The sequence below is a fragment of the Carassius gibelio genome, chromosome B5, assembly GCF_023724105.1.
Source record: "Carassius gibelio isolate Cgi1373 ecotype wild population from Czech Republic chromosome B5, carGib1.2-hapl.c, whole genome shotgun sequence".
NCBI classification, from domain to species: Eukaryota; Metazoa; Chordata; class Actinopteri; order Cypriniformes; family Cyprinidae; genus Carassius; species Carassius gibelio.
Window position 1 is genome coordinate 9,944,895 of NC_068400.1, and position 21,068 is coordinate 9,965,962.

Consider the following 21,068-nt stretch of genomic DNA (forward strand, 5'->3'; position numbering starts at 1 on the left):
TGTGTGTGTGTGTGTGTGTGTGTGTTTGTGTCTGTTCTCTGTGTGTGTGTGTGTGTGTCTGTCTCTGTGTGTGTGTGTGTGTGTGTGTCTGTCTCTGTGTGTGTGTGTGTGTGTGTGTGTGTCTGTCTCTGTGTGTGTGTGTGTGTGTGTGTGTGTGTGTGTGTGTGTGTGTGTGTGTGTGTGTGTGTGTGTGTGTGTGTGTGTTTGTGTCTGTTCTCTGTGTGTGTGTGTCTGTCTCTGTGTGTGTGTGTGTGTGTGTGTGTCTGTTCTCTGTGTCTCTGTGTGTGTGTGTGTGTCTGTGTCTCTGTGTGTGTGTGTGTGTCTGTGTCTCTGTGTGTGTGTATATGTGTGTATGTGTATCTTTGTGTGTGTGTGTGTCTGTCTGTCTCTGTGTGTGTGTGTGTGTGTGTGTGTGTGTGTGTGTGTGTGTGTGTCTCTGTGTCTCTGTGTGTGTGTGTGTGTGTGTGTTGTCAGTGTCTCTGGACTGCTCTGCTCTGTCATGTGGTATGTATTAGTGTAGGTGGCGTCAGAGAGCGAGTGTGTTTATAGTGATGCAGGAATGTGTTTGGTGTCATGTGATGTTTAATCGCTGATGTTTAGTCGTTATACAGCCGATCCGGTGACCGCAGTAAAGCTGTACTGACTTCACCAGCATGTGTTGCACCTCTGTTTAACTCTTCACATGCTTTTGCAGGTTTATTTGTACTTCTCTGCTTTAAGAAGATGATTTTAGCTGTTTTTATGTGTGGATGATGTATTTCAGAAGCAGTGCTTTGGGGTTTTCTGCTGCTCAGTGTTGTTTTCTTTCTGTATTATTATTAAGACAAACTCTTGTTAACTGCCTGTTTAGCACAGAATGTCCGTTGTGAGTTTGTGAAGGATTGCAGTAATGTTTTGAGGTTGCTGGTTCATGCTGTTTCTTTGCTGCAGTTTACAGTTTTCTTCATTAGGCAGCATCTGTAGTTTTTATTGAGCAGTTAAAGATGCTTTGTAGGAACGTGAGAGTGCACTTTCTGTTTTATATCCATCTGTTTTTGGGCTAAGTGTGTGAGAAACAGCAAAAATAATTCATTAATTAACATGAACTAACAATGAATAGTAATGAACGTGTGTGCGTGTGTTTTCAATGTCTGTCTTTATGTTTGTCTAATTAATTTCTTCTGTAACTAAGTGTGAGATTGAGAAACAAACAAACAAACAAACAAAACTACTCTGTTAGAAAGCGGTGCCTGCTGTATATTGGATCGGTATTGAAGGTCTGCTGTCTGTCTCTCTCTTTCTGGTTTTCTCTCTGTCACTTTATCCTCCACTTAGAGCCCAAATTTCATTATGGACATTATCTGCTGAGCACTGCGTTCTGCCCCGAGCGCTAATGTCCTCATCTCACTAATGCATGTAGACAATCAGTCAAAGTCAGGTTTAGTGGAGCGCATGGCAAATTATCTTCAGTCTGTCCAGTTTCCAGAAGAATGAAAATGTGCTCACCCTCAACCCTTCCCAGATCAGGAAGAGTTTGTCTCTTCATCAAATGTAGCATTGCATCAGTGTCTCATTAATGGATGCTCTGCAGTGAATGGGTGCCGTCAGAATGAGAGTCCAGCTTTTGTCTTCTCCAGATGTTCACTGATGGACTGTAGTGCTGTGGATTACTGTGATGTTTTTATCAGACTCTCATTCTGACGGCACCCATTCGCTTCAGAGCATCCATTGATGAGACACTGATGCAACGCTACATTTCAGATGAGTGTGAATGCTGACTGATCACAGCGTATATTAAGTCCTTCCCCATGTTCTTAACATAACAAGATCCAGCAATCCCATCAGCGCCGCCTCATCTGTCACCGCGGATTCATGACTGTTGCACACCATTTAGCTTCATCTCATTATTGGCTTCGTTAAGAGCTCAGAGCAGTATATATCTCAGCTGATGAGAATCTGAATCAATGCTCACAATGAAGGCCATATGTGTGATTTTTGTTTGAAATAAAAACATGCAACAAGTTATATAAAAGTTATGCAAGCAGAAGTATGGTCCTAAATGCAACGGGACATTTTTAGGCACTTGGTTTCTTTTTCTGCTTAGTAGCATTGGTGTACACATTTGGCTTTTTAATAATAAATGCTGCATATCTAGAGAGTATAATGCTAATACGCTATTCAGAATCTGCAAGTATTAAGAAATTTGTGTTTTTGAATTGAAATTGACATGTTTATTCATCTCGGATGCATTAAATATATTAAAATATTACTGTAAAGAGACATTTATTGTACAGATTATTTCGGGGGAAAGTATAAAATAGTGTATTATTCAAAATGTATTTATGTTAATATTTTCTAAAAACATATTTGTGCCTTTTTTTTTTTTTTTGGATATGTATTTTTAAAGCATTAAAAAAACTTTATTCTTTCTATATTTTAAACTATTTTCCCTATGTTCCCAAATTATTTCAATTTGATAAAAAACATTCACATGCATCACTTTTTAACAAAATTTTTTGAACATATAAGTCATTTGAATAAAAATCAGCAAGAAATATACTTTATAATGCTACAAATATAATATAAATCAAATGAAGCATTATTATATTATATTATTGACGCCGGTCTCCTTCACCTTCATGTCCTTCAGACGCAGTTCTGCAGCTTCAAGCTGTTTTTCTCCAGCCCTTGTGAACACAAATGATAACAAAACTTAGTTTTTGGGTGAAATGATCCACCTTACATCTTCACTAGAGGGAGCTGTTGAATTCATTATAAAACACAGGCATGTTTAACATCAATATAAGACCCTTTTTACCCTTCTAAACTCAACCCCATCTCAGTTTTGATGTGTAAATCCAGCACAGACACCATCTGTGTACTCGCTCTAATGCTGCCGTGATATTGATGCATGGTGTTTTTCATTGCTTCTGACAGAGTGTTTGATGAAGACTCGTCTAACACAATGACACACACCTATAATTAAGTCTGTTACACGGAGTCTGTGCCAGGAGAGCGATATAATCTGCTTAAGAGCCTCAGCCAGAGAAACGGCAGAGAAAGTTCTGGATCTCGGCCAGCGTGAGGAAAACAATGAGCAAACACCAATAAACCATCAGAGGCTGGGTGTTAAAGGGACAGTGCACCTCAAAATGATCAATGTTTCTGTTATCGTCTAACCACATTTATGTTGTTTCAAACCTATATTAATTATTTGTTTCAGTGGAACAAAAAGCAGATGCTTTGCAAAATGTTCATACTGCTTAGTTTTACACAATGAAAGTGAATGGTGACCAAGGCATGGCCAAAAGCCCAAAAAAAGCCCAAAAGCATCAAAACGTACATTAACATACTTGGTATATATAACTTGCTATATCATTTAAGATTTACATTTGTATTTATTTTTACATAGGCCTACTGTAGTTATAATTTAAAAACTCTTATAAATTCCATTTCGATTTAAAATTAGATTTGTTTGTTTTTGGTGGTATAATGAATAATGACCTTCATTATTCTTTTCTAATGCTGCTTTTATGGTATTTTATAGCATTTTGGGGAGTATAATATTTATTTAAAATATATTAATGTAATATTTATTCATTATACTTTTTAGACAATGTGTTTCCAAATATGGTAAGGGGCGTAACCATTCCGAGGTATTCGGCCAATCACAACACACTGAATAGCTACGCAATATCACGTTCATTATCGAAGGCGATTCATCTGGGATAATAAACGCGATATTGAGTAGCTTGTCAGCGATCTACGGCACTGTCTGTTTAATGCTGCTCCATTTAAAAGCAGGTGATGGCGATTTTGCGGTAATCAGGGAAGCAGCTTTACTGATTAGATGCACATGATCATATTGTTAGATATATCGGCCAGCCCTAGTGTGTGTGTGTGTGTGTGAGAGAGAGAGAGAGAGAGAGAGAGATTGAGAGAGTCCTTTGTGCAATTACCTTGATGTATCTGAAAAAATCTAAATAAGCACCTCAGCTCTCAGAACTACATGGAGTAAACAAAAAAAAAAATTGCGTTTATGCACCGCTGCCTTTTGAGGGTGAAAAGTACAGACCAAACAAAAACAAGTGGATTTAAACACTTGCATGCCATCCTGATGGTCATTTGATGGTGAGAAGAGCAGCAAGCAACAAGAGAAAGGGCTTATACCAAAACGTTAGAAATGATTGTGCAGCTTGACCCCTTCAGCGAGCTGCAGGGTGTATGGTCTTCTCCCTCTGACACCACAGACTCAGAGTTAGATCCTGATTTTATTGTGGCACCCTTATCATCCTCTCACACTTCCACTGAAGGTGAGGAGGATTCAGAGGATCCTGTATCAGGGTGGATTGGGAGAAACGGTAAAGTGTGGTTTTCCACCAACGTGGAGACAAGTACAGACGGCCTTTGTGTGAAATCCATGTCTTTTTTCGATGGTAAAGCCTGTCTAAAATCTTAAAATGCTTTAAGGATACACTTTTAGATTTTTCTGTAAAATAATCTACCTTGCATCAGATTTATGAACATCATTTATTATGAATCAAAATGCAAAAACAACTTCAAGTAAACTGCAGCTCGCTGGAGGGGTCAAGCTCCACAATCATTTCTAAAACTTTGGTACAAGTCAAGCCCTTTTTCGTGTTGCTTGCTGCTCTTCTTATCTTAAAATGACCAGCAGGATGGCATGCAAGTGTTTAAATCCACATAGCTTGTTTTTGTTTAGTCTGTATTTGTCACCACCATTAACAGGCAGCAGGTGCATAAATACACTTATTTTGTTTTTGTTTACTTCATGTAGTTCTGAGATCTGAGGTGTACATTTTGATTTTCTCAAATACATCAAGGTAAGTAAGGTCTCTCTCTCTCTCTCTCTCTCTCTCTCTCTCTCTCTCTCTCTCTCTCTCTCTCTCTCTCTCTCTCTCTCTCTCTCTCTGTCTCACTTTCCGGTGTGACTGTTGCGCGAGGGTGTGGGTGCAGGTGCAGGTGCGTGGAGGAGAGCGGTTTGCGTGAGTAAATGTGTGGGTGTTTTTGAGCGCTTGTGTGGGGTATTGAGAGTGTGGTGAGTGAAGTGGATTTTTGTGTCTAAAAATCTTTGCTTTTTCCGCCTTTTTTTCTTTGTTTGTTTGTTTGTTTGTTTGTGGTTGTTTTTTTGGTGTGGTTTGGGCCGCGTGCTACCGGTCTTTACCGGGAGAAGCATGACGAGCCCAGCTACACAGGTTTTGTCTACACTCACGCGACGCAATGCGGTCAAAGTGGCGTTGGCGGCGAGTGTAGAGGACATTTGTTTAGCGATAGGCGAAGTTGTAGGACATGATTGTATTCTATCCGCATCGAGAATGAATAACGCTACGGTGATTTTTCTTAGTAATGTTGAAAAGGTGAATGAAGTAGTTGAGCGTGGGATTGTAATTAGTGGCGAGTTTGTTCCTGTTCTTCCCCTTTCACTACCTTCTAAGAGGGTCACCTTATCTAATGTTCCCCCCTTTCTCAGTGACGAAATAATAACAGAAGCTTTATCACGATATGGAAAATTGGTATCCCCAATTAAAAAAATCCCGATTAGCACGGATTCTCCCCTTTTGAAACATATTGTGTCGTTCAGGAGATTTGCGTACATGATAATTCAGGATGATGAGGAATTGGATCTTAAACTTAGTTTTAAGGCTGATGAATTTGATTACATCATTTTTGTAACAACTGCTAAAACCAGGTGCTTTTCTTGTGGAAAAACGGGTCACCTAATTCGTAACTGCTCAGAAAAGAAAGTCACTGAGAAAGGAGACATGGTCTCCAATCCAAGCACGAGTAGAGAAGCTGGTATAGTTTCACTGAGCTCAGAGGTGCAAGGTGACCACAATAAGGAGACTGTGGTGATTTCCAAGAAGTTAGCTGGAATAAAAACTGTTGATGTGACTGGTATAGATTCAGAAAAGAAAGACAAAATTGATATGATATCTGATGTAAAAAAATATAAAAACTTCCTGAAAAAGAAAGAGAAGGTGGTACTACTGGGACTGATGTTAATCAGGCTAAGAGTGGAATTGATTGTGTGGAAGTGGAGATGGAGACAGGAACAGAATTGTTCAAAACACCTCAAAAAAGAAAAATGAGTGATAAGTCTCAAAATAAGAAAGTTGTGAAGAAAGCTGACTTATTTGGTAGCGATGATAATGAAACAGAAAGTGAAGGTGAATCATCAGATTCTAGTGTGGCGTTGTCTCTGAGTGATTTCTCTGTTCGTAGCTATGATGCTGAAGAGATCAAATTATTCCTTAAGTCAACGAAGAACAAGAGAGGGGTGTGTGTACAAGAGTATTTCCCTAATGTAACACAGTTTGTGGAGAAAACGAGGAATTTAATGGCTGAAGGTTGCTTCACAAATAAAGAAGTTTATCGTTTAAAAAAATTGGTGAGGAATGTAGAGAAACTCAAGAATGATGTTGAATAAGTTAAGCTCATGTTCCACATTAATGAGTGTGGTTTTTTGGGGGCTTTTTTTTCTCCTCTCTGTCATGAGTGAAGTTCGTCTAGCAACCCTGAATGTAAATGGTGCTAGAGACTTTAAGAAAAGAGGAATGATAAATGAATTAATGAAACAGAAGAATCTTGATATTTTATTGTTACAAGAAACACATAGTGACGGGGGGAATGCAGCAGATTGGGAAAAAGAATTTGAAGGGCTGACTGTTTTAAGCCATAACACTTCGATAAGTGCAGGAGTTGCAGTAATTTTTTCTAAGAGTTTTAATCCAATTTCTTACGTTATTGATGAAGTTGTGAAAGGAAGACTAATAAAAATCAGAGCTGTCTATGAAAGTTATATTTTAATTATAATCTGTATTTATGCTCCAACAGTCCCTATGGAAAGATTGTTGTTCCTAGACTTATTGGGTACTACTTTACAAAATTGCTCGGAAGAGGAATATTTGTTTTTGGGGGGAGATTTTAATTGCACAGAAAATATGATGGATAGGAACCACGTAGAACCCCATTTGTTGTCTCAGAAACGTCTTATTCATTTCATTAAGAAGTTTGATCTTTGTGATATTTGGAGACAATTAAACGGAAATATAAGACAATATACATGGGTTCATGTGAGGGAAAACATGGTTTCCCTTGCCAGATTAGATAGGTTGTATGGTTTTACTCATCAGTTTAATATTTTCAAGAATTGCTCTATAACCCCAATAGGTTTTTCTGATCATAGTATGGTACAATGTAATTTTATTTTAAATTCATTCAAACCTAGCAGCGCCTATTGGCATTTCAATATTTCTTTATTGAATGATAGTTTTTTTAGAGATTCTTTTAAATATTTTTGGCAGAATTATAGAAAATCAAAGACTAATTTTAGATCAATACAACAGTGGTGGGACATTGGTAAAGTTAAAATTAGACAGTTTTGTCAACAATACACTCGCAACGTCACCATAGAGTTTAAAAGATCTCTGGAAACTTTGGAGAATGAATTAAGTGAGTGTCAAAAAATAGCTGAATCAACTGGGACAAGTAATCATTGGGAACTATTTTTTAAAAAGAAAGCTCAGTTAGCGGATCTGCTGGAATACAGAACACAGGGCGCATTGGTCAGATCAAGATTCCAAAATATAAATCATATGGATGCACCGTCAAAATTTTTTTTCTGTTTAGAGAAAAAAAATGGGCAGAAGAGATTGGTTAAAGCCTTGCGATCGGAAGAGGGTCAATTTTTGTTGAACCCTAGTGATATACGAAAGAGAGCAGTTGATTTTTACAAAGATTTGTATAGAAGTGAGTGTGTAATAGAAGGTGATGAGGACAGTAATTTTTTTAATTCCCTACCAAAGATGTCAGAAGAAGGTAATGTGGCTCTTTCAGGTGGGCTTAGTCTGGGAGAGTTATATAAGGCCCTTCATGACATGGAGTCGGGAAAAGCTCCTGGGATTGACGGCCTTCCAATTGACTTTTACAAGTCCTTCTGGGCAGAGATGGGAGCGGATTTGTTACAGGTGCTGAGTGATAGTCTGGCAAAAGGTATGTTGCCGTTGAGCTGCAGGAGAGCAGTGATAACGCTAATACCAAAGAAAGGAGACTTGACAGACATAAAGAACTGGCGCCCTGTATCACTTCTTTGTTGTGATTATAAACTGCTCTCTAAGGCTTTGGCAAACAGATTGGCCGAAGTAATAAGGCAAGTAATACATCCAGACCAGTCTTACTGTATTCCGCGCAGATCCATTGTTGATAACATCTCTTTAGTTCGAGATGCTTTCGAGGTGTCAAAATTGCTGGATTTGGATTTTGGAATGATTACACTGGACCAAGAGAAAGCTTTTGATAGGGTTGAGCACCCCTATTTGTGGAAAACTTTAGCAGCGTTTGGTTTAAAAAAAGATTTTATTATGATGGTCCAGGTACTCTATAGTGAAATTGAAAGTGTATTGAAGATTAATGGCGGTTTATGTGCTCCATTTCAGGTTAAAAGAGGTGTAAGACAAGGGTGCTCTCTATCTGGAATGTTGTATGCCTTGGCCATCGAACCTTTATTACAAAAAATAAGGGAAAAAATCGATGGATTACATTTGCCTAACTGTAGAAAAAATATATGTTTATCTGCTTATGCTGACGATGTAATGGTGTTTGTAAGTGGACAAAAAGATGTGCAAAGTTTATTTAATCTGATTAATGATTTCACTGTTGTATCTTCGGCAAAAGTGAATTGGAAGAAATGTGAAACACTTTTGGTTGGTAAATGGAAAAATGGTAAACCAAAAATACCAGAAGGTTTGGTCTGGGGTGAAGGTGGTTTAAAATATTTGGGAGTTTTTTTAGGTGATGACACGACTCAACAAAAGAATTGGGAAGGAGTTGTTGAAAAAATCAAAGGACGTTTGGAAAAATGGAAGTGGCTGCTCCCTAAAATGTCATATAGAGGACGCATTCTTGTGATCAACAACCTGGTCGCGTCTTCACTGTGGCATAAGTTGGCGTGTGTTGATCCTCCTCCTCAACTTCTAATGAAAATACAAGCGATTATTGTAGACTTTTTCTGGGATAAATTACACTGGATTCGGCAGAGTGTTCTTTACCTACCGAAAGAAGAAGGAGGACAAGGACTGATTCATTTACAGAGCAGAACTGCTGCTTTTCGTTTGCAGTTTCTGCAGAGACTTATAGACGGTGCATCAGATGTCAGCTGGAGGGTAATGGCCCACATAGTCTTGCAAAGCTTTGGAGGTCTCGGACTAAACAAACATCTGTTTCTACTAAACCCTTTAAAAATGGACTTGTCTGTTTTTCCACCTTTTTATAAGAGTCTTTTTAAAGTTTGGAGTCTCTTTTATATTCAGAAATCTGAAAACCCGTACTCACTTCACTGGCTTCTGGAGGAACCTTTAATTCTTGGGGCTCGGCTCGATGTGAATGACAATAATTGTGGTTTTAAGCTTAAAGAATCAAAAGTGATTATTTTAAGACATTTGCTGGACATAGCTGGAGAGAAATTGGACAATGCTGTTAAAGTAGCTGATTTTTTAGGCATTAAATCTGTTAGATTAGTTGCAATGTTTTTAGCTAAGTTAAAGTCTATCTTCACAACAGAAGAGGTTTTAATGTTGAAAGATTATTTTTCTGGAGTGTCCATTCCTGATGAAAGTGATTTTTTCCCTTGTTTGATGATCTCACCAAAGTTGGATGGTTTTAATGGTTTTCCTTTTAAAACTTGGGACTCCCAGTGGTTGGACGTAATATCTACTAGAGGAAAAATACTGTATGGAGCCTGTGTAATGGGTTTTAATAAGAATCATTTGGCAAGAAAAACAGATACACCATGGAGATCTTTTTTTTGCTTAAAGGAAAATGAAAAACCAGAATGGAGAGTACTATATAAACCGCCATTATCAAAAAAGGTTGGGGATTTGCAATGGAGAATTCTTCATGGAATTTTAGCGGTTAATTCTTTTGTTTCGATTTTAAATGTGGAAGTTAATGATGATTGTCCCTTCTGTTTACAAAGAGAAACAATTTTTCATGAATTCGTACAATGTGCTAGATTAATACCTTTATTTGTTTTTTTAGAAAAATGTTTTTGTGGTTTTAATGAATTGTTTACGGAAACTGTGTTTATTTTGGGGTTTAAATATAGTAAAAAAAATAAGTACATTTGTCAGTTACTGAATTTTATAATTGGGTATGCAAAAATGGCAATATATATTACTAGAAGGGATAAAATTGAACAGAAACATGGGCAAAACATCATTGACACTTTTTTAACATTGGTAAAATCAAGAGTGCTGATTGATTACAAGTTTTATAAAAATATGAATGATCTGTTTACTTTTGAGAAGATTTGGTGTTGCAAGGGAGTTTTGTGTACCATTTTTGAAGATGATTTAATTTTTTTTCCGTAATTTGTTTTTTTCCTGTTGGCAGTTTGTTATTGTTTTGTGTGTATTAAGATGATTGTGAATTAAAGTTATTTTTCAAATTCAATTCTCTCTCTTTCTCTCTCTCTCTCTCTCTCTCTCTCTCTCTTTCTCTCTTACACACACAGATACACACACACACACACACATAATATAATATGATGTTATACTCCATATAGCTCCATATACAAGCCAGAAACTAAGCTTTTTTTTGCACAGGCCTATCTAAAGGGTTAATGGTCAATAGGGCAAAAACAGCCACAAACAATAAATGAGGGAGAAATTAAATTAAAAAATTAAAATATAATGCTGCATAAAAACTAACAATGCATCAAAGCCAATGTTGTTACTAATCTTTAACATGCCAAAGACAGTGATAAAAGGTAAAAAAAAAAAAAAAATCCTGCCACAATTACTCTTTATATTGAAAATAAGTCATTTTGTTTGGTATTTAGTTTTTTAAACATTTGGTAGTTTTGATCAGGACTGAGGTTGATTAATAGATTTATGCAAAAAATTAAAAAATATATATATTTATCTGATACATTTTTACAGAAGTTTAATTTATTGGATGTTTTCATCTCGAACATAACGAAAGGTTAGTGAATTTGAACAATGCACAAGGGTTAATGAGACCGAAGACAACCATTAGAATTACCCATAATGAATTATATCTCATGTTTAACCAATACAGAGACATCAGAGCCAGCAGTAAATTCCAGAAAATCTAGCTAGGTGAGGCGCTCTCTCTGCGGGTTCATGAGCACAGAATTGCAGCAGACCATTTCTGTCCGAAAACATCGACACACATTTTCAAATAGACATTATCTTCATTAACAAACTGCATATTCAAACTATAAACAAGTACATTCTCACCTGAAAACCTCTTAAAACTACATTCTGTGACAAAAACAATACTATTTATAATTTATATATACTCCTATCAGCCAATCAGATTTTAGGACCAGATAGAACTGTTCTATGCACACACACACACATGTATGTATGTATATATATATATATATATATATATATATATATATATATATATATATATATATATATATATATATATATATATATATATATATATTATTTTTACTTGAATATTAGCAAAATAATACATTGAAATGTATGTAAATTAATTATTATAAATTAATATTAAAATGAAAATAGTAAGATAATAGTTATTGTTTTTAAGTGTTAAATATTTGTAATTTAAAATTAGAATTTGTGATTCAAAATAATACATTTTAAATTTATGTGAATTCATTATTCATCAATATAATTAATTATTAATTATACTGTGTGTGTGTGTGTTTATATAGCAGCATGTAATGCAACATTGTATTTAAAATAATTGTATAATTAAATATTATTTGAAAATTTAAAAGAAAATCTGTTATTAAAAATAATAGACTATTTATAATTAATAATACATAAATTCTTATTTAATAATTATAAATTATCAAAGACAGAATTAATGGATTCAGCTGATGTGTCAGGATGATTTATTTCTTTAGTATTTACTGTAAGTGTAGAAGTGCATAGCTGAGATCAGTGTTAGCATGAGGGAGGAGGTCGAGAGCTTGGAGTGACTGATCATATTCCAGCCGAGGGGAATCTGACGGCCTGAAACGGCCCTGAAGGAGTCTCCTCCCACACACACACACACACACACACACACACACACATACATACACGTGTAAAACACTCTGTCCTGTGGCCCCATGCAGCATGTGAGCCCCGAGGAGGTCTCTCTGTCTCTCTGTGTGTCTCTCTCTCTCTCTCTCTCTCTCTCTCTCTCCTCTCTCTCTCTCTCCCTCTCTCTCTCTCTCTCTCTCTCTCTCTCTCTCTCTCTCTCTCTCTCTCTCTCTCTCTCTCTCTCTCTCTCTCTCTCTCTCTCTCTCTCTCTCTGCTGCTGGAGTCTCCGGCTGGCTCGAGGAATGTGCGGAGCGTGGATTTAGTGGTCTCTCGTGTGGATTATCACTGGGATTGTGTTGGGAATACCGCCGGATTGTGTGGAGGATGAGCTGGCAGCGGTGTGTGTGGATTACAGAAGCGGGAGGAACCTGAGAAACAGACGTGTTTCTCGCCAGCTGCGGACATCTGCTGTCTGCCGCTGGAAAACCGTCTCCGGAAACGCACATAGCTCCGGGAGTTTAGGGACCATGAACTCTGGAGTAGCTGTGAACGAGGGAAGCGAGGTAAGACGAGGCTCTGACTGCGGCGTGCGTGTCTCTGATGATCTGCGGTCGCCTCAAACCCACACACACAGGGAAAGACTCATGCTCTCGTTTTCTTTCCAAGCGTGTTTCTGTGCTGTCACTTTTAAAGTTGCAATCACAGCTTCATCATGTGATTCTCATCCTCGCTTTCTTCAGGGTCAGATCGCATCAGATGTCAGATGTGCTTGTTTTAAACTTTTTTACTAACGGAATCTAGAACAGAGAGATTAGAAAAAAAAGTGTAGAAAACATGTAATCTAATATAAAATCAGTAGCTTTTTTTAAGTATTATATGTATAAAAGAAATAAAGTGCAAAATTTGTTCATGTAAAATGAAATCTGATGATGACCTTCATCATAAACATTTTGTTTGCTATATATGCCTCTCCTTGTTTTTTCAGCGTCTTGTGCCATGAGCTCAACATTTTTAAGAATGATCCATAAAATATAATAAATTGATATGTCTAAATATTTATTAATTAATATTGTAATTTTATTTATCTATTATATATTTATGCAGGGTTCTGTAATATATATTCTATATTTTATATTCAGTTAATATATATATATATATATATATATATATATATATATATATATATATATTATTAATATTTTTTATTTATTTATTTACAGAGTTATATTTTACATTAACTCAAGTAATGTATATTAATTATTATAATTATTTATAAATAATCATCTTTATATATAATATTTTTATTCATATAATTATTTTTAAGAAAATATTTATGCTTGTGCCGTCTTCCAGAACAAATATAAATACATAAATACATTGGTCAGAAAGTGTGGTAACACTGTATATATAAATAAATTACATTATTTTACATTAATACATTTTGCACTACTGTATGTTCACATTTAAAATTTTTCATTAAATGCATTACAAATGTATAATGAAATAATTGTTTATTTCATGCCTCCATTGAACTAGTGCTTGTTGAGCATCAAGTCAAGATTTCTCTGAGAAAACTCCTTGTTTTGTCACAGCAAAAGAAAAAAGAGACGTATAGCTCGCTTGTAATGTCTGGCCGTGTGTTTGAGTTTCATCGCTCGGAGCGTTTGATCCCACACCAAATCACATGAAAGCTTCACTTAATAGAGAGCGCCTTTGATTGGGACCTGCTAGCGTAACAGTTTAATTGTCCAGACGTGTGTTAATGTGAAGCGTGTGGCAGCTGCTGCCTGTTTTATGGGCTGGTGTTTACAGATGTTATCCGCTCACATCGATCACAGATTGAGTCTTACAGCACTTCAGGAGCATCTCTGGGGATTATACCAGTCAAATGACGCATTGCTGGTTCTGAATTATTCCTCTGTTTTATAAAAATGAACTGGAAGTGTTTTTAGAGTAAAGTTCTCAAGGTCAAATCCTGTGAAACAGCAGATGTCAGTTGATTTATATTATGCACTTGAGCGCCATTTATTTATTTTCAAATATTTTTTGTCTTATTTATTGTTTTGTTGATTGCATAAGAAATAGTTCTGAAGTATATCCCAGTTTGTAAAAATGAACTGGATGTATTTTTTTTTTATAGTAATGGTCTCAAGGTCAAATCCTGGAGAATCATTTTTTGTATTCTAGAGAAATAAATTAAAACGGCAGATGTCCAAGGATTTATATTATACACTTGATAACTGGATAATTTATTTATTTATTAAAAGTGCATTTGTTTATTGGTTGTTGTTGATTACTGATAAAAATAAAATAAAAACTTTTCAACAGCAGATGTCAATGGATTTATATTAAGCATTTAAGTTATTTATTTACATGTTTATTCAAATTAATTTTATTCTTAATTTTTTTATTAAATTATTTTAAGTGAATTTATCTATTTTTATTCATTTGATTTATTTTATTTTATTAAATTGTATAAAGTATTATACAAGTATTAATTAGATTGTACTTTATTTTAAGTTTAACTTCTTTTTTTCCACCTTTTTTTATTTTTAAGTGTAGTTTTATTCTGTTTTTAAACTGCCCAGACTGTTCAGTGTATGCAAGTGATTTATTTTCCAATTTAGTAATTTTGTGCCATAATAAAGTCTAATAGTTGCAGTTAAACTTCATAAAATTAACCAGAAGGCTGTTATAGTTGAGCAAGTATAACATTCTGTGCATGTTATGTTTGCAAAGCACCGTGAATATTGCAGATTACAGTTAATTTAATTACATACTAACTACATACATAGTAAGTCACTTTGGATAAAAGCATCTGCTAAATGCATGAATGTAATGTAAATGTATTTCCGATGCTGCACTTTTGCACCGTTTCCATTGTAAGTGCGTTATTGTAAATACAACAAGTTGAAACTATATTGTTAGCACATGTTGATTATATTACACTGGGATTTTAGTAGTGTATTTAGTAAGGTTAATAATGCTTTCAAAGTATTTCTTGTTATTTGTTCTTGTTAACAAAGGTAAAGTGTTCCCGAGAACATTCCTTCAAGGAAGAGTCGGCCTACGGTTGACATGGTTTTCAGGAATTCGTCTGTCCTCACGCTGGACGGCCGGGAGACGTGAGACAGAGCTGTCTTTATCGTCTTCAGGCAGACGGACAGAAATAAAAGCACTGTTTGATAAGCATAGGGCTGCTGTCTATTTTTATCTGCACTTGGCCTCTTCACACTGATTTAGTGCGGCGTTGGTCTCGCTGGCTGTAGTACACACTAAAGCACTTTAGACGGAGGATACTGGATCTGCTCGAGCTTTCTGACGCTGTGTGTGTGGGTGTGTGTGTGTGTGTGTGTGTTACCAGAAGGTCTGGTGTCTTTTCCTTTACTCTGTCTTTATTATTTCCAACTTACTAATACGCTGATGAATCAGCTTTCTCTCTTTTGTCATCTTTGTTATTTCCAAAATCAGAAAGCCTGATACTGAGACATTTTTGAGGTTATTGACTGGTAACTCTGCTTATTTGGCCAATTATGTGAAGACTAAACTTCAGAATTAATTTAGTTTGAGACTGTTTTTCAGATTATATTGGCTCATTGAAGTCATTACAACATTATACAGAATATTTGACCACAGAAAGCCAATATATTGACCAAATCAGGCACTAGATATAGATGTAAGTAGGGATTCACAAACTTTTACATCAGCTGAAACTCTTCAGCGTAAAATATTTGGCTCTTTAGTAGAGATCGACCGATATGGGTTTTTCTATAGCCGATGCCGATGTTTAGAGGTCAGGGTCAGCCGATGGCCGATATGTGCTGCCGATTTTTAGGGCCGATATCTTGGAGTTTTCCCCTTCATTTGCATGCTAAAATGTCACACTAATAATAAGTGGATGCACAACATTTCTAAACTTATCATTATTTATTAAGAACTGACTTGAACCATCTCTCAAATCTTAATTTTTTCACGGTATTAAAATAAAAAATGTATCCAAAGTTAATCAAACAAATCAATAAACTGACTAAGTATTAAATATATAAAAGGGGTGTATATATATATATATATATATATATATATATATATATATATACACCCCTTTTATATATTTATATATATGTATATATATTGATATATATATATATATATCAATCATATCAATTGTTTACATAAAAGTTTTAGAGCATTTATCAAGCAGAATTTTTCAAGTTTGTTGGAACATAAATGTAAACTTACATATACATTTAAATAAAATAAATAAAAATAAATTAAACCGAAAAATATAAAAAAATAAAATATCTAAAAAAATAAATAAACATATAATAAACAGAACAAGACGTGAGCAATAACCTCCAAATACATCTGGTCAAACCCGCGCTCGCTCATCCTCATATGCAAGCACTAATGTCTCAATCTAATGGACTGTAAATGCAGATTTTTTTTTTAAAACAAATAGGCCTAGCCAAACACAAAAATTCTAAATCTAATATTTAGCAGAACAGGATCAAACAAAGTACTGGTCATAATTCTTGCATAAAATGTTTGATGTGATAAAAGCGTTCCACTGACTGCGCAGCACAGCCACAAGTGCCACAGTAACGTTTGGGATCATTTTATTTTTAATACTATAGTGTCATTTGAAAACATTGCAATTGCGTTTTAAAATACAACAACTAGCACCACAAAACCATCTAAAGAGACACATTCAGCAGTCTCCTTGACAAAGTAAAATAATGTCAAACGTATGGCGTGCTCTCTTCATTTTATCAAATGATCATAATCACATCTATTCATTTTACAGTCCTGCTACTAGCATTTTATTCAGACTAAACCCCTTTAAAACAGGTGAGAAAGCTTTTTTTTCCAATTGGCTTTTGCCCATAATAATAATACCAATACCGATATATAAAAAAAATATCGGCCCGATATATCGGCCGACCTCTACTCTTCAGATCAAATTCTGACACTAGATAATTCATGCACAGTCAAAGACTGGTGTCACTTGTTGTTGTTTTGGTCTTTTTTCATCATTTCCAACTAGGGTGTTATATTGCACAGTCCATTTAATTGGCAGATATTGGGATTTTTTGCTATTAGTCCGATAACTGTACTTCAGACTGCATGTAAGACTGTGATTATTTATAGAAATATTTCAGCCAAAAATCAAAACTTTGTCATAATGTCCTCGACATCCTGTCATTCCAAACCTGGATGCATTTTTTCTAATGTTGAACATAAAAGAAGGTATTTTGCTGAGTTTTGAAGAACCAAACAGTTGTTGGCACCCATTACAGTAACTTCCATTCTGTTGAAGTCAATGGGTACCGTCAACTGTTTAAGATTACCACCATTCTTCAAAATATCTTCTGTTGTTTTCAACATAATAAAGAAACTCTCGGAACGACATGATGGTGAGTAAATGATGACAATGTTTTAATTTTAGGTGAACTGTCCCTTTAAGGCAAGACACTACAGACAAAACCTTTTTTTTCATGCACTGGTCAAAACTGAGTTTTTACACAGTATTTGTCATCATGATTTCTGTCAGGTGAAGCTCTGCCAAGATACTCGACAGCAGGTTTATTTTTCTTACGTTTTTCTTCAGAATATCTCGTCTGTGCTGAACTTGTAAAGGCATGACTGCGCAGTTGCTAAGGAGTTCTGGGTGGTTGTTAGGTGCTGTGTTACCCAGGTGGACAAGTTTGAATACTGTTTTTAAACAGACATTTAACACGTTTTAATCAGCGATTAGACCATTTCCATGATGAAATATTCAGATGAGTTGAATCTTTAAATTCATTCCCTATAGAACAGCCGTTTTTACCTTTACGTTTCATATATAATGTTATTTTACTATTGTTTATATACTGTTATAGTATTTATTAATAAGTTGCAGAACACTTTATTTTTTTTTTATTTTATATTTTGTTATATTCTTTTTCATTTTTTATTAGTGTTTGTTTCTTTTAATATTTTTTAAATATTTTTTATTTGTTTTTTAGTTTTTTTTAACTTAAACGTTTTTAAAACTTATATGTTATTTCAGTTATTTTTGTATAATAATATGTATTTTATTTCAGCTTCATTTCAGTAGCGAAAGCGTTTTTTTAAGTCAAATAAATTTAAATATATTTAAAATATATGCAAAGTACTTTTAATTAATCCAAATAAGCGAAACGGTATTTTATAAATATGGTCAGTTTGCTGATGATAATTTATTAGTCATTAGTGTATTACTGTTTATTAGTAATTTTTATTTAACTTAGATTTATTGTTATTTCTATTTGACTCATTTTAGTATTTGTGCTTATTTTATTTCAAATAGTTGCCGAAAGAAGATTTCCATTTGTTTTTTAAGTTTGAGTTATTCATTGAATATTTATTTTATTTAGGCTTCATTTCAATAACGAAAATTATTTTTAATATTAGTTTAAGGGTGAAATATATTCATTGATTCTATTTTATTTCAATTTCTGTTTTAATAATTTTAGCAGTTAAATGTATGTTATTTAAATTGCCAATGCATTATTTATCTCTCTCTCTCTCTCTCTCTTTATTTAATTTTTTTATTTTTATTTTTTATTTTGTTGTTTGTGTTTAAGTTTCTTGGTTTTTATGTCAGCTTAAATAAAGTGGTTTTAAGTGTTCATTTTTATTTTAATTTCCATTTTAGTCTTGGTAATTATACTTGAACTTCATTCATTCTTATCTCTTTTTTGTTTTCACAAAAATCTTTAATAGCAGATAAATGGAAATATATTCAATGCTTCAACAACAACAAAAAATCATTAATTTTATCACCATCTTCAGATTCCAATAAACTGAATCACTGTGTATTTATAAATCTTTTCATTTTGCCTCTGGTTGCATTTCATTTGTTGGAATAATTGGTGCTGTTGTGGATTTTAAGAGTCGTAATTGATTTCAGAGAAACAGCCACACACACTCGTAATGCTTCTAGTCAGCACTTGATTCGCTTACTGATCCGTTTCTCCTGATTGCAGATTGAGTTCTGCTTAATAACACTGATTCTCCGGCTTTTCTTTTCATCTGGATGCTTTGTTCTGTGTCTGTCTCTCCCTCAGCCTCAAACCTCTGAGAGCCCTGACGTGTGTGTGTGTGTGTGTGTGTGTGTGTGTGTGTGTGTGTGTGTGACACTGAAGCCTCAGAGTGTGTGTGTACAGAGATAATTCTCCTTTCACGGACCATTAAGCTGGAAAACGAATGTGTGAGCACCTGAAGTACCTTCAGCCCCTTCAGTCCAAATAAACAGAGTATTTACACCTCAGCCGCGGCTCATAAAAGCTCCTCTGAAGACAAAATGCCCTTTATTCCTGCTCTGTTGAGAGAGAGAGATCGGGTTTTATAGGGGAATAGTGTTTTTGTTACCTGCCTGGAGAAAGAGCTTGTTTTGCTGTAATAGACATAAAATATGGAGACGATTGAGTTCAAACCTGATGTGATGAGGCATGCTTGATTATGCAGACAGCAAAAAATAAATATTTACATGGAAAAAAATTCTCACCTTTGTGTCTTAAGCTTACTAAACTCTATTATCTATTGTCTATTATGTGTATAGTATTTGATTTATTATAAAACAGGCGTGTGCAATATGCATCTGTGATATCATAATTGCTGTTTTATCGCCACTGTATGAGATTTTGTCTTTTGTATTTATGATATAGTTATGCAGAATTACACAACCAAGTGTGCTGTTCTTTCCTGAATATCAGCTCAATGCACTATTGATTTTATATAAATAAGAAGTTAATAATGCAAGTTATATTTTGAGTTATACAATATTGTCTGTTTTTGCTCTGTTTTGCCAATTAGTTCTGAATGCATCAGATGAATAATTGATTCAAAGTAATCAATTCTTAAGTGAAATTAATGATTGGCCACCGTGTATTTTAGTTCCATATTTACTGTATAATTTCTAAAAGAATCAGTTAAATGAATGACTCTGTCATTAAGTTACCACATTTTTGCAGATTTAGTTTAATCAGTTGTTTTAGCGAATCAGTTGAGTCAATGTCTCATTCATTAAACCTCCACCTTCTAGTGGTTTTAGTTTCTTATTACAATTATAATTTCTAAATAAATCAGCCGTTTTAATTAATCATTGACTCATTAGCCGACCATCTATTGGCAGTTTTAGTGTCATATTTTAAGTATAACTTCTAAATGAATCAGTTGAATGAATCACTCACTACTTTAGTCACATTTTGGTGGTATTAGTTTCACATTTAAATAATTTTTTAACGAATCAGTTGAATTGAACAGTTCATTGAATCAATGAATGACTCTATGCTCCACATATTGGTGCGTTTACTTTCTTATTTAAAGTGTCATTTCTAAATAAATCTGTTGAATGAATAACTCACTCCTTAAGCCAACACCTACTGGTGGATTTAGTTTCATAATTAAAGTATAATTTCTAAATCAATCAGTGAGTTGAGCAATTAATTGAATGAATGATTCAATGACTCACTCGTTCACTGAATGAATGACTCAGTGACTCAACTCTTAAAGCCACCCTATATTGCTGTATTTAGTTTCTTATTTAAAGTGTCATTTCTAAATGAATCTGTTGAATGAATGACTCAAAGACTCACTCATTAAACCAACACCTATTGGTGGATTTAGTTTCATATTTAAAGTATAATTTCTAAACAAATCATGGATTGAACAATTCATCGAATGACTCAATGACTCATTAAGCCACCACATATTGGCAGTTTTAGTTTCTGTTTAGTTTAGAGCAGTTTTGAGGCAGTGTGTTAGCGTCTCTGCGCTGTGACTGATGTCGGTATCCTTGCTGTTATTTCAGTGCTCAGTTACTCAGGCATGTGTAAGATCATCGCTCACTCATGTGATTCATGTTTCATCTCCAGCACCTGATCTTTATGTAACACTCTTATATTCAGCAGAATGTGGGTATTATGCAGTTTGATGCCGATGCAGTCGTACAGCTTTAGTTTTAGAGGTAGATCTGATAAAATGATTTAGATCTTTGCTCCCGCTCTCTTGTTATTTATC

At 34.7% G+C, this 21,068-nt stretch overlaps 1 protein-coding gene across 6 annotated transcripts in view; it reads left to right on the forward strand.

The window, feature by feature from the left end:
• The window catches only part of mcc (MCC regulator of WNT signaling pathway), a 77,799-nt gene that overhangs the window by 9,007 nt on the left and 47,724 nt on the right, over positions 1 to 21,068 (forward strand). Inside the window, exon 1 of one of the 6 annotated variants that reach the window (XM_052557006.1) lies at positions 12,068 to 12,589. The exons of 4 other annotated variants lie outside the window; for them this stretch is intronic. In XM_052557006.1, coding sequence (XP_052412966.1) covers positions 12,554 to 12,589 — 36 coding nt within the window. In that variant the 5' untranslated portion in view covers positions 12,068 to 12,553. Of the gene's footprint in view, positions 1 to 12,067; positions 12,590 to 21,068 lie in introns of those variants that run through there. One more of the 6 variants, XM_052557007.1, reaches the window with a different exon arrangement.